This window comes from Pecten maximus, chromosome 9 (genome assembly GCF_902652985.1).
Source record: "Pecten maximus chromosome 9, xPecMax1.1, whole genome shotgun sequence".
NCBI classification, from domain to species: Eukaryota; Metazoa; Mollusca; class Bivalvia; order Pectinida; family Pectinidae; genus Pecten; species Pecten maximus.
The window spans coordinates 9,705,933-9,719,254 of record NC_047023.1 but is presented as its reverse complement, the minus strand read 5'-3'; the positions used below and the strand labels follow the sequence as shown (position 1 = coordinate 9,719,254).

Genomic DNA, 13,322 nt, shown 5'->3' with positions numbered 1-13,322 from the left:
GAACAATAATGAGCTAATTTGATTGATAAAGTACAGGTTTATTCATTACCACAAAACAATATATCAAGTGACGTGTTTCTAACAAGTGATAAGATAATAGACTAGTATAACAATGTAAACACTTGCAAGTTGCAGCGTTGTAGAATAATTATTATTGTCCGATACTGAATTATTTGACAAAGTATTAGAAATAGTCTGAGTTTGAAAATCTGTATTGATTTGCAAAATATCAAAGAGAACGGATGCTGGATCCAAAGATTTGTAAAAACTCTATGAATGTCAAGTCAACGCCAATTACAATGCAATTTGGTTGAGGAAAAGATATACAGTAGGTCAGTTATTTAACAATATCGTATGTGCATGTACAATAAACGTATTACTTAAATCATACAAACATTACTGTCGAACATTAATTGAATAACAAGCTGTTATCAATTAATTTCATAAGAGATAACATTAGTCTCGGAGACAGACTGGGTTCCTCATCCTAGCTGGTCACAAAAATGTTTCATCGTATGACCTGCTGCCAATCCTTCGCCTATTGTCAGGCTAAACAATTCCAATACATACAAGGATTAATACTCATTATGAACAGTTACAGATATAATACTACTTGCGTACAATATCGGCCAACAACAATTGATAAATTGATAATTGAAATATTTCATCACAGTATACAGTAAAGCAAGAAAACCAGTATTACCATAAAGAAAGTGTTGGGGTTGGGGTTGGGGTTGGCGTTTTTTTTAATGCTATAAAAGAATCCCCCCCCCCCCCCCCCCCCCCCCCCCCCCCCCTGGATCCGCGTGTGTAACCTCTGCCTCTTTCCTCCCTGAGCAATGACTTGAGAGCAGATACAGATATATATATAAATACTGTGCACACATCCAGACCTGAACTTACCTATATGTTTTATCTATATATTTTCTGCTTTTTTGTTTGTTTATTCGTGTTTTTTTTTGTTTTTGTTTTTTGTTTTTGTTCAACAAGTATTATCATAATATCACACTATCACACTTGTCAAATTATGATAAGCTAAATAAGATTCCGTATAGGGTAGGAACATCTTCGGATTGAAGTCCATCGAGATCTGTCTCACTTTTTCGAGGGTGTTCAAAACCACAAGGACACGTTAAATTATTGGTTACATAACGTTATTATCTACAGTCTGTATTATTTGTTTGAGTTTATCCAATTGCACCGCATATTTTCTGACGCATGTATATCAACACCCCCCCCCCCCCCCCCCCCACCCCCCCAAAAAAATTAATAAATAAATAAAATAAAATAACATAGACTGGACTATTACCTGTAAAAAAAGAATAACGATCAGTTGGACAAGTCCTTCCCAGACTTAATTCATGTTAAAGAAGAAGGCATATTATTAAAAAAAAAAATAAAAAAAAATAGAGACCTGATGAGGGTCGAATCGATACATCTCTCAAGATATCGATGTTACGGTCGCTTGGTTCGTTGGAACTCTTCTGTGTTGAGAGGTAATAAAATACCAAATGGATCCAAATGTATTTTTGAAGTCTAAGCACATTAAATTCTTTGAAAGATGTCTTCAGATATTACCTGAGAGATATTCTTCGTTAGACAGTAACAGGTAATGTATTTGTTTGAAAATGTGAGTATTTAGATTAAAGAAATTACTTGAAACGGCAGATTTCTAGGTATAATACTGGATCAGCTGACTGGCCCGGCCTTGACAAGCCGGTTCCGTTAAACGTTTATTACAAGGCAAATGGTAATATTTTGAAATATATGTATCTTGAATGACATGGACATGGTATTACATACATTAGAAATCTTGGTAAATCTCGACAGAATGTAAAAGATCAGTATGTCCACCTTTATTTAACTGTAAGATGCTTTAGTACACTTGACTTGTGCCGAGTAATTTAAAAGATTTGAAAAATAACCAAATGGTTGAACCCCTCCACTAATGTTTTGATGTGGTAAACTTGTTAAGGGGTAGTTACAGAAACATTAAAACAGATATTTCAATATAAAATTATTTCAATTAGATAAAATGGTCTAGTTTATAATTGGTAAATATATTCAGAAACTACAAAATTTAGAGAGCTTATCTATCTTTTTTTTTGTGAAACACTAAAGCTTACGATAATAACATTGTATTATACAATTATGGCCCTCTGTGTCGGGATATATCCAGAATTATGTCCCTGGGAAGGGTTATTTTTCCGAGGGCGTAGTTCTGGATATATCCCTACACAGAGGGTCTTAATAGTTTTATTATACCGGAAAAAAACCCCACAATAAATTGAATTTAATAAATTGTATTTTATTGATTTATAACAGCAAAATATATAGTAACAGTGTATAATTAACAAGACATAATAAAAACACCAACTAAAACAGTCGACAACAAACGCAAAAGAGTTCCACTGCCCGACTTCCGATGCAAGCGCGTTCGATGACGAATGATTATTCATCGGGCGGAGGGGTTATACACCGTGGTATAATACTCTGCTGCCATCGTTACATGGTTATTCGACGGGTTATACTCCGGGGACGGCATTTGTCGGGGGATATTCGATTTATGAAATGTCAGGTGATATGTTTTCGTCCAATGAAAAGAATTCTAACAAAAGTGAGGTATAATAATAGTGTTTATGTTGTGCCAGGCTTTTTTTTTCAAATGATCAAAATAGCATTTATTTAGGTTTTACATTGCTAGTTTGTCTGTAAGTTGATCATAACAAATCAGGCAAATCTTCTTTCTGTGCAGTGTATTTCCCATAGTCCCCATATTGGCATATAATCAAGCATAGGTATTGAAATTGTTGAATAGTAGGTGGCTTTTGTTCAACTTATTTGTTTATGTTTCTTCTTGATATGCAATGTAATGAATATATGATGCTTTCTGGGGTAAATCTCATTTTGCCTGTCTTTTAACGATGCCCTATCTGGTGACCTTTGCACTCTTCTGTACAGAATTCACCCATATACATTACAACTATCTGCAAATAACCTGATGGTGGATGACTTTACATAGTACAGGAGATGGTTTTTGAATAATAGACACAAGATGGGTCAAAACATGTTGCCGCGGGGCACTCAAACTCGATCCGGATTGTATTTAGGTAGAGTCTAATGCTTGACAATCTACAAATACTCACTCAGGTGTCTACAGCTCAAGGAGTTGCTGATCCATCTGAGCGTTGTCCCTACAGTCCTATGTAGAGAAGTATCTGATGTTGTACCTTATTAAAATCAAGAAGGATATAAGTGTCTTTGTTCTGAGAGATCAATAATCTTGACTAAGTCTTAAACATAAAGGACCATTTGTGTTACTTCCAGTTTGGACAGTTATTACAACAAAACAAAATGAAACAATAAACAAAAACAGCACTTACCAAGTTGGCCCAAGTTTCCTCTGGCCCTGACACCAGACCTGGACACTCCGATCATCAGCTTGTGTCAGTATATACATTCATCTCATCATGTGTCAACTTCCTCAGACCTCAGGCATCCAGTTGACCCTTGAGTTTTAACAATGTCAGAAGTCAAATCACTATTTCTGAGAAATGTGAAAGTCAAAACATAAGTCAAATAGATATATCACTTCAATCGGAAGAGTCACTCAGATCTCAATTTGGGGAGTCAAAAACATACTCTCAAGGGTCTACTTGATGCCCCGAGGCTTCATTTTTGCCGTGCAATGAAATAATTATTTTCACTAATACTATGTTTTTTGTTTTTGTATTTTAGAATGACGATTGCCTTTTTTGCCTTGTCCGGACTTGACATGTTGAATTCATTACATGTTATAGAGAAAGATAAAAAGGAGATTATCGATTGGATCTATTCATTACAGCTTCTTCCTACAGAGGATGGTAAATATTTCTGTAACACGGATGTATTTAAAATCGGGATAGTTCATATCATTACTGATTAACAGTACCAGTTTTGATGCCTGTCTAGATTAACTAGCAAACGCAATTGTACAATGTAGGTGTTGATCTTAGTATAAATATTGCTATGTGAAAGTCTTCTCATTATCTTATTTCAATAACCAGAAACTCGTCTGTTATGTTCAATATGACTTATTACGTATTATATATATGTAACCCTGGTAAATACTAGCCCCAATATACCGCTCAGCTAAAGGGATCTTCTCTTTAGCTTGATTGGTTGAGCATAGATTAGTAAGCCAGAGGTACCAGGTTCGATCCCCATCGGAGGCAGGGATTTAAATTTAACTAATCATGCTCTCTGTTACATTGGTGCCCATGTACGGACTCCGGAATGATACTCACAGCTGCTTGCCAAAGCATCGCTGTTACCCCTGGAAACTTGAGGACGAGTTCTTTCCTGGAGTATGTAACCCTGGTAAATATTAGCCGCAATATACCGCTCGGCTAGTGAGATCTTCTCTTTAGCTCGATCGGTTGAGTGTAAGACTAGTAAGCCAAAGGTCCCGGGTTCGATCCCTAGCAGAGGCACATGCAATGTATAATGATCGAAACAGTTATTTTCTATCATATTATATAGTCTTTTCAAAATCTGTCCAAAGTAACTCTCACCTCTAAATTCTTTAATTTCAATTGTCAATTGGTATCATCAAACTCTAAGTAGATATTCCAATGGATGCTATGCCTGAGTATAGTATTTATTTGATATTTATGATATTGATTACCCCTGTCGAGTGTTGTGATTATTAACCAGAAATCTAGCTCACTGGTCTGACCATGCCATGCAAATGCATGGACAAAGAAGGTGGTCAACTTTAATTATAAAACATAACATTATCATAATGATATTTTTAGATAGCAGATACATTTTAACTTTTAAGTTAGATGTGTAATTAAGGGCTTTGTTATATTGCTGTAGCACTGTTGTTCCTGTCTTTGCAGTTGACTCCAAATTAATTCCTTGTTTCTTATTATGTATGTTGTTACTTTTAGGCCCCTGCTGTTTGAAAAACAGGGGGACTATAGGTTTACCCTCCGTCCGTCTGTCTGTCTGTCTGTCCGCCTGTCTGTCTGTCACGCAATAGTTGTCCGGACAACTCCTCCTAAAGTACTACTCTGATCTTAACGAAACTTGGTTTACATACTATCCATCCTTGTTCTTAATGATAGAAAAATCCCAAAATTTAAACACCTGTTATTTTTATAGACCACAAAGTCAAGCAATCAATGTTCTTAATTTTCAACCTTAGTCTTATACTTTTGCTGCACAAAAAGTTCTCGATTTCTGTCAAGTGACAATATTCCAGCTATAAGGCTCACAGAAACCATTGGGTAACATGGCTGATATGCACCCATTTCATTCTTAACTATTACCACAAAATGTGTTGAAAATTAAAAGAAACCAACCTTTCCTTCTATGCAGATTCAAACTTAAGCCAGTGTGGATTCAGGGGTTCCACAACGAATAGAAATGCTTTCGATACAGAAAAGGTATTTATATGTATTTACTGTCCTGTTTGTAATCAAATCCCAGGTAACCAAATGTCTTTCTGTGTTTGCTTTGTTTGCTTTGTTTTGCTCTTTAAACTTTAAATTGATATTTTACTAGTTTCGAGAAACCAGACAAATTTTTTTATGAAATATTGTTTCCTGCTGTCTCCCTCTCTTCTCCCTCTCTCTCCCTCCCCGTCTCTCTCTTCTTGCTCTTGCTCTCCCTCTTCACCCTCTCTCTCTTCTCTCTCTCCCTCGCTTTCCCTGCTTTCTCTTCTCCCTCTCTCCCTCCCCCTCTTTCTTTCCTGTCTCTCTCTCTTCTCCTTCTCTCCCTCTCCCTCCCTCCCCCTCTCTCTGTCTTCTCTCTCTTCTCTCTCTGTCTCTTCTTCTCCCTTTCTTCCTCTCTCCCTCTCCTTCTCCCACTCTCTTTCTCTCTCTCTCTTCTCCCACCCCCTCCCTTTCTGGCATACAAACACACATGGTAGCTACATCACTGTATGAATTGACTTAAATACTTGACCCAGCTTTCATCAATATTCCTCAACTGAAAATTTTCCATTAGAAATTAAAAGCATTATGGATTTAAAAGGGAAATATATAAAAACCTTCCATAAAATCTGTAATACTTTCCAATGGGATTTTCTAAGTTGAGGATTTTCCTAGGGTTACAGAATATATTATTGATGGAACTTAAGGCCAGGTATATATAGGATATCTATCATAACTATACTGCTTTTCTATATGAATATTAATACAATATTTACGGCATCTATTTTTCAGGCAAGACTTCACCCAATACAACTGGACAGTGGCCACATTGCTATGACTTACACTGCCCTGGCATCCCTCCTCATCCTTGGAGATGACCTTTCTAAGGTCAACAAGAGAGCTATAGCAGCAGGCTTGCAGGCATTACAGCAGGAAGATGGCAGGTTGATGTCAGAAGCTAGTCACTTCATTAATTTTCTTTTTCTACCTTTTTAAAAATAAGTTTTGTAGATATATATGATTGCTATCGTCTTCTTAATTCAGGAGTAAATAACTACTATCAGATTCAAAAGTGTAATGAATCATGTAGACAATTATGTTGAAGAAAACCTAACATTTGAAGATTTTCACAAAAAAAATCAATTTTTGTAGGTTGTCTCCCTTTTACTTCATGTTTTATGTTTACCTTGTTCAGGACAAATTTCAGCAGCACTGGTCTTTTGGGCAAGTTTGGGTTCAAAAGGACAAAAATGTATTTGTCCAAAGGTCCATTGAGGTCTAATCATACTGAATCTTTAATGCGAGTTCGAAAACTATGTGGGGCAGTTGCCAAGTATTGACCGTAGGCTTGTGGTTTTTCTCCGCGTACTCCAGCTTTCATCCACCTCCAAAACCTGGCATGCCCTTAAATGACCCTGACTGTTGAATAGGACGTTAAACAAAAACAAACAAACAAACAAATCTTAAATTACTCTAAAGAAAAGGTAAAAAGTACATGAAATATGACCTTTGGTAGATGACTGTCAATAAGTGAGTAACATGTAGTTTATACAATATTTAATTGATATGTTCATACAATTTAATAATTGTTGTATTGCGAGTATGATGTGTGCATTTGTAATCAAGTTATACAAGTGAGTTATCTCCCTTGGACTTTTCTATTTTCTATTTTTGAATATCTACATTACACAATATATTACTTGAGCCACTGTTGGAAAGAATTTATGTAAGCATTACGTGCTTTTTAATCCCATTGACTGAAAGCAACTTTGTAAATCAATTTTTGTTGCAAGGAAAATGTAAATATTACAAGAAATATTGTACTTGCCAACTGGGCAAGTAGTCATCAATATTTATTTGTCCTCGGACCAAATCTACTGGCCCATGCAGAATACATAGAGAATTTAATTCATAATATCATAATTTTGTAAAAACATCATTTTACATTTAAAAAAAAAGTTTATATTTCCTTTGTGTAACGATTCATCACTGCATCAATATAACAGATCGCAGACTGGTGCATCGATTCATCGTCTATCCTTGATTTTTAATGCAATTTTGTGTAGTTTTCTCCCTTGACCAATGTTAGCATACATGTTGTAGTAAACAACATGGCTGCAAGGCCATTCCAACGGCTTATAAAGCTGCCTGTTGGAGTTCTTTCACATTCAAATATCTAAATTCCGCGTTGTCGGAAACAGACAAAATGTATGATTTTAGGAGAAATTGCGACAAATAATATTCGAGAAATACCTCAAACAAAACATGACTACTGTACAATGGAATACCAGACATCTGATGAGCTCATCAGCTTCTCATATAGCGTGATACGTATCGTATCGTGACCCTTGTATCGGTATATCGCTACCCACCTTGCGATACACATCTCTATTTGTAATCTAACAAAAGAATTTAATTCATGGTATCATACTATGGTTAAAACACCATTTAACATTTTAAAATGGCAATTTCTTTGTAATCTAACAACAGAATTTAATTCATTGTACAGTATATCATAGTTTGGTTAAAACATCATTCTTAATTAATAAAGAGTTCATTCCTAAGTTTGTAATTTAACAAAAGAATTTAATTCATATTATCATAGTTTAAGGCACTCATTTGTCTGTTTCTCTGATGTTTAAATTTCATTTGTCTGTTTCTCTGTTGTTTAAATTTCATTTGTCTGTTTCTCTGTTGTTTAAATTTTCATTTGTCCAGTTTCATCTTGATTATAACTGCTTTTCTTTTAAAACTCAGAAAATAGTCACTTTTCAGTGTTTGAGGACACAGAAAAGATGGCTGGTAGTCGCGCCTGACAGGTGGTCGCTTAATTCAGGTTGCTAGTAAAGTAAATAAGGTTGAAAGGGAAAAAACACTAGAGAGGGAATCGCTTAATTCTGAATTAATGTGGTCGCTAAGGCATGTTTGACTGTATCTGCTTGGCTAATGATGCAAATATTTACAACTTTATAATGTGAAAATGTTTTCTTCATCAGTTTCTGCTGTGTACCAGAGGGCAGTGAGAACGACATGAGATTTGTCTACTGTGCTGCCTGTACTTGTTATATGATTAATGATTGGAGTGGTATAGACAAGAAAAAGGCTGTAAACTTCATCAGAAATAGCCAGGTGAGTTGTCTCCCTTCTTATAATCCTAAATACCTCTGCAGTAGAACTGTCTTTTTATATAATTATGAAAAAAAATCAGTTGTCAGTCAGGCACGTAACTGCATGGAGGGTTTGAACGTGAAAGCACTGTGAGTGGCACAGGCGCGAACATACATTAGGTGATCAATCATTATACAAATAATCAGCGTCATAAAGAACCATTCTTAAGTTTAATATGTTTCACTGCTTTGGTGAAATGTGAAATATCCACAACTTTAATTAATGTACTGCTGCAGTACGTAATAAGTAATTATAAGTATGGTTTATAAACTTTCTATGAAGACATGTATTGGAATATGTGAAGGTATTGAACTCAAAGACACTATTGAGAAAGGTCCTAGACGGCAACTGTTTCTCTATAATATGATTATAGCAGAGATTTATAAAAAAAAATAATAAAAGGATCCACAAATATCCAGAAAAATTAATAACTTAAATAATTTGAATTATTAAACCCCGGGTTTGATGAAATTCTCATGACTGACAAGGGCGTAGCTGCCATGTAAACACATAAGGCCAGGCTAGCACATCATTTTCCTAAGTACATTCTGTATGTGTATTAGAATCGAGTAATTTTAACATTCAAAAGTATTTCTTAATACATGTACTTTAACTTTTTTGGTCATCATCTTATTGAACTGTATTCATGCTTTTTTTGTTATCAGCTTATTAAACTGTATACATGTATGTGGGTAATATACATACATCCAAAAAAGTTTGAAACCAAAACAACATCAAAACTGCAGTATATAGACATATATTAATGTTGTGACCTCTTAGCTTTTACCTGACCTAATTTGCTCACAAGTTTACCTGTGGAAACTGTGTCAAAAACAAAATATCATATTATTGAAATCATTAAATTATGTCAATTTGGAAAAATTGTAACCAAATAATTAGAATTATTTAAGTTACAAGCTTACCGGTTATAAGTACTGTATTTATATATTAAAGTATTTAAAATGCGGAAGTATCCATCCACGTAAATATGGTATAATATACTTGATAGAATTATCCCGTGAAGTAATTTGACTATGGTTGAGAAGATGAATTATTTATATGACCATATCCGTAAACTGTAAAATGAGAGTAGGTCTAGCCCAACTACATATAGCTTACGATACGATAGCTATGAATTAAAACAATGTTACTTTCCATTGTAATTTAGCACAATGGAGTCTCAAAAATTGCGAAAATAATCCGGTAACGTTCAATAGTCTTCTGTTTTTATTATCGTCGTGTTTTCTGGGTCACGTTCTAATAACTGACGCCACGAAATGTCATACAGCTAATGGACCGAAGTGTTATCCACTCCAAACCTCCACTTATCGACTATAGATGCCTGATTCTATAGCTGGTTGGCTTCCTACATCATCAAATTCATTTCCTGCGAAATTACTGGGAAATCTAAAACAATTCTTAAACTGAAATGAGAAAAAAAAATAGAAAACGTCTAAATAAAAGCATCCTGATCAGTATTGAGTACAACGTTAAAGTTCATTGTAAATAATTGCTACTATTTGCTAACCTAAAGCATAAGTTTTTTAAATCAAATTATTTTAAAATCAATATTTCGTTTCTATTATAATCTTGAAATTTATATCACAAGATCATTTAGAAGCTTTGCAGTACTGACTCTTTCAAACGCACAGCTGTTTTGATTTGAGCAAAATTGGCGACATGAAGCTGTGAGGCGGTTTGGATTGGAATTAAAATGCGTATATTTCGGCAAGTAAACATTGTACAATGTCCCAGTGTGGTCTGATCATCTAATTTTGTCATTATGTAATCAGAACAGTTGTGGTTTAGTTGCTACGGTCATTAACATAAAAATTCGGATTATTGTATAAATACTTATTTAATTATATAAATACTTATTTAATGAATTTTGCTGGATATTTGTGGATCCGGGTTTGATGAATTAATCTGATGCTTAAACCATAAACTTGTATTGAGGCACAGTGTTCTAGTGGTAGGACGCAGGACAACATGGCCGAAAGGTCGCTTGTTCCAGTCCTGGCACTTTACTCCGTTGTGTTCCAGTTGACTCATGGTCAGCTGTAATTGAGTATGTGGTGGGGCAGTGCAAGAAATGTCATTTGTAAACTGTTAGTGCCAAAATGGCAGCTCCGGCTGTGTGCTCTCCATGGAGTTTAGAAAGACACTGACTGGTTGCTAAAGGCCCAATAATCATGGATGACAATTTGTAAAGCAGTTTGGGAGGGCTCTGTTGCTGTGATATAGCGGCATATAAAAACTCCAATTTATTATTATTATTCTTTGTGATTCCTTGATCATATTTTGTGTAATTAAGTAAAAAAACTGAGTTGATCTGTCTTTAACTTTACAGACTTACGAAGGAGGAATAGCTCAGGGACCAGGACTGGAAGCACATGGTATTAACCTCCGTTTGTATCCCACAATTATTTATCAAATTTGGACTTTTCATATAAACTTTGAATCCATGGTCAGTCCATCCTTCCGTCCATCTCGCCCATAGATAATTATATATACTGTACTCTGTGTGAGCCTCCACTCATTTTGCTTTTTAGGTCACAGGAGACTCTCAAGTGACCTATTCTAATTGCCTTTTGTCCGTCGTCGTACGTCCGTAAACAATTTACATTTTCAACTTCTTTTCCAAAACCCCTTAACCAAATTCAATGAAATTTGGCTGGAAGCTTCTATGGCTAAAGGTCAACCAAAATTGTGAATTATACGTTCCCAACCCCACAGGGGCCTGAGGGGCAGAGCTAAAAAGGGTCAAATTGACTGAATTTTCAAAAATCTTCTTCTCTACTCTCAGATATAGTGGAATCAAACACTCTTCATAGATGAAAGGGTCTTAAGGTGCTTTACCAAAATTGTGAATTTCATGACCCAGGAGTATCACGTTTGCCCCTGGGGGGTAAACTTTACTATAGTTTATATAGGGAAATCACATTATAAGTTTTTGTTTGATTTCAATTGGAATTCATTCTAACTTGGTTCACATTATCAGCATAGGATGGCAGTTTAATGGCATATGCATGTTGGCCCTGACTGACCCCAAGGGGCTAATGGGCGGGGCTAAAAAGGGTCAAATTGACTGAAATTTCAAAAATCTTCTTCTCTACTCTCAGATATGATGGAATCAAATACTCTTTATAGATGGAAGGGTCTTAAGGTGCTCTACCAAAATTGTGAATTTCATGACTCTGGGGTCTCATGTTTGCCCTTGGGGAGGGGGTAAACTTTACTATAGTTTATATAGGGAAATCACAGTTTTGACTATTATTTGTTTGATTTCTTTTGGAGTTTTTTTTATTAAATTGTTGAATTTCATTGTAAAGATATAATGTTGTTTAAAATTGAAAAAAAAAAATATGGATAATGATTAATTGATTTTAGGTATGGTTCATGCTGGAATTGGCCCATCACAGGTGAATAATTTTCTGGTGGAGTGCAACATACCCCCCATTGCTACATCCACTCTTAAAAGAAAAGAGTCACTGATTGGAAAGACTTTGGTGGAAGCTGCATCAACATCATGCAGAGATGCTGAAACTGAAGAAAAAGAATTTAGTTCAGAAAAGGTAATTTTTAGCTCACCTGGTCCGAAGGACCAAGGTGAGCTGGTGTGTTCCCCGAACGCCTACATATTTAGAACAATAGACAGAGACATCAAAGGAAGGGTAATTATAGTCTGTTTCATACATGTTCTGTATTTACCCGAGATATTTTACCTGTATTTTACCTGTAGAAATCACTTGACAACTAAAGAAAACCAAGACACTAGCATATACATTTCAACATTTTATTTAAATGGAATTGTGAAATTTATAGTATAATATTAATCACATTGATATATAAGTTATACATTTTGTAAGAGCATAATAATTCTGCAAGTTAATAATATCTTTATATCTTATTTTGAAAGCAACACTATGAGAATCTTAATAATATATTGAGCACTTGAAATGTACATGTACATATATGCTAATGCATTTTGGAATATCACTATCATAATCTTAGAATGCTACATTTTTTATACTATAACATATTTTGATAGGAATAACACTATTAGAAACATAATGTAACGTTACAGGACGGACAAAATTAAAATCAACAAATAGACACAGAAAACTGTAACAGACATGTAAATATACATGTACGCAGTTGGAACAAATTAACAAATATATTTTCACAGTGTAATAAAATACATTAAGATATAGATGCAAAACACATTGTACCAATGGCATAATTTACTTGCAGAGAGGCGACGTGCATGAAAATCGCATATTGTTGACAGTGTCTTTGATACATACACGATAGAGCAATGTCCATATGTTACATCACTACATACATTTTACTTAAATGGAGTTCGGAGGCTGCATCGGCGTAAGATATGATATCAATAGTTTGGTTATCTAGTCTCTGTTTAAGGACAAGGCGAGTGTCGATGTTTCTGTACCTTCAGCACAACGTTGGATTCTAGTTATCTCATTAGAAGCCTGTATGTCCTTTAATGTCCGTATAATGGTGAAGATGTTGGGATGTGCATGCATGGTGTACAATCTTTTTGAATTTCCTGTGCCAGACTTCTTTGGTCGTCCTTGGTCATTGTCGTAGTGGTTTCAACGGTTCTGTCTCCCTCTATCCTTTTGTGCTCGGAACCTTACGTCTTTTCATTGGTGTAGTATATAGATACATACATGTAGCTCCGGTAATCATCTTCAAGTGTTATGCCATCCC

At 35.1% G+C, this 13,322-nt stretch overlaps 1 protein-coding gene across 1 annotated transcript; it reads left to right on the top strand.

The window, feature by feature from the left end:
- The first annotated feature begins 1,484 nt into the window (after positions 1-1,484).
- On the top strand, positions 1,485-12,645 carry LOC117334896 (geranylgeranyl transferase type-1 subunit beta-like). The gene is made up of 8 exons (XM_033894738.1): positions 1,485-1,609; positions 3,739-3,863; positions 5,365-5,432; positions 6,213-6,364; positions 8,417-8,549; positions 10,939-10,996; positions 11,979-12,163; positions 12,640-12,645. The coding sequence occupies exons 1-8, from the start codon at positions 1,512-1,514 to the stop codon at positions 12,643-12,645; spliced, it is 825 nt and encodes a 274-aa protein (XP_033750629.1). The 5' UTR covers positions 1,485-1,511.
- Positions 12,646-13,322: the final 677 nt, after the last annotated feature.

Coding starts and splice junctions, on each gene's coding strand:
- LOC117334896 (XM_033894738.1), top strand. CDS start 1,512: ATGGATCCAAATGTATTTTTGAAGTCTAAGCACATTAAATTCTTTGAA. Junction 1,610..3,738: donor TCTTCGTTAGACAGTAACAG/GTAATGTATTTG, acceptor TTTGTATTTTAG/AATGACGATTGCCTTTTTTG. Junction 8,550..10,938: donor ACTTCATCAGAAATAGCCAG/GTGAGTTGTCTC, acceptor TTAACTTTACAG/ACTTACGAAGGAGGAATAGC.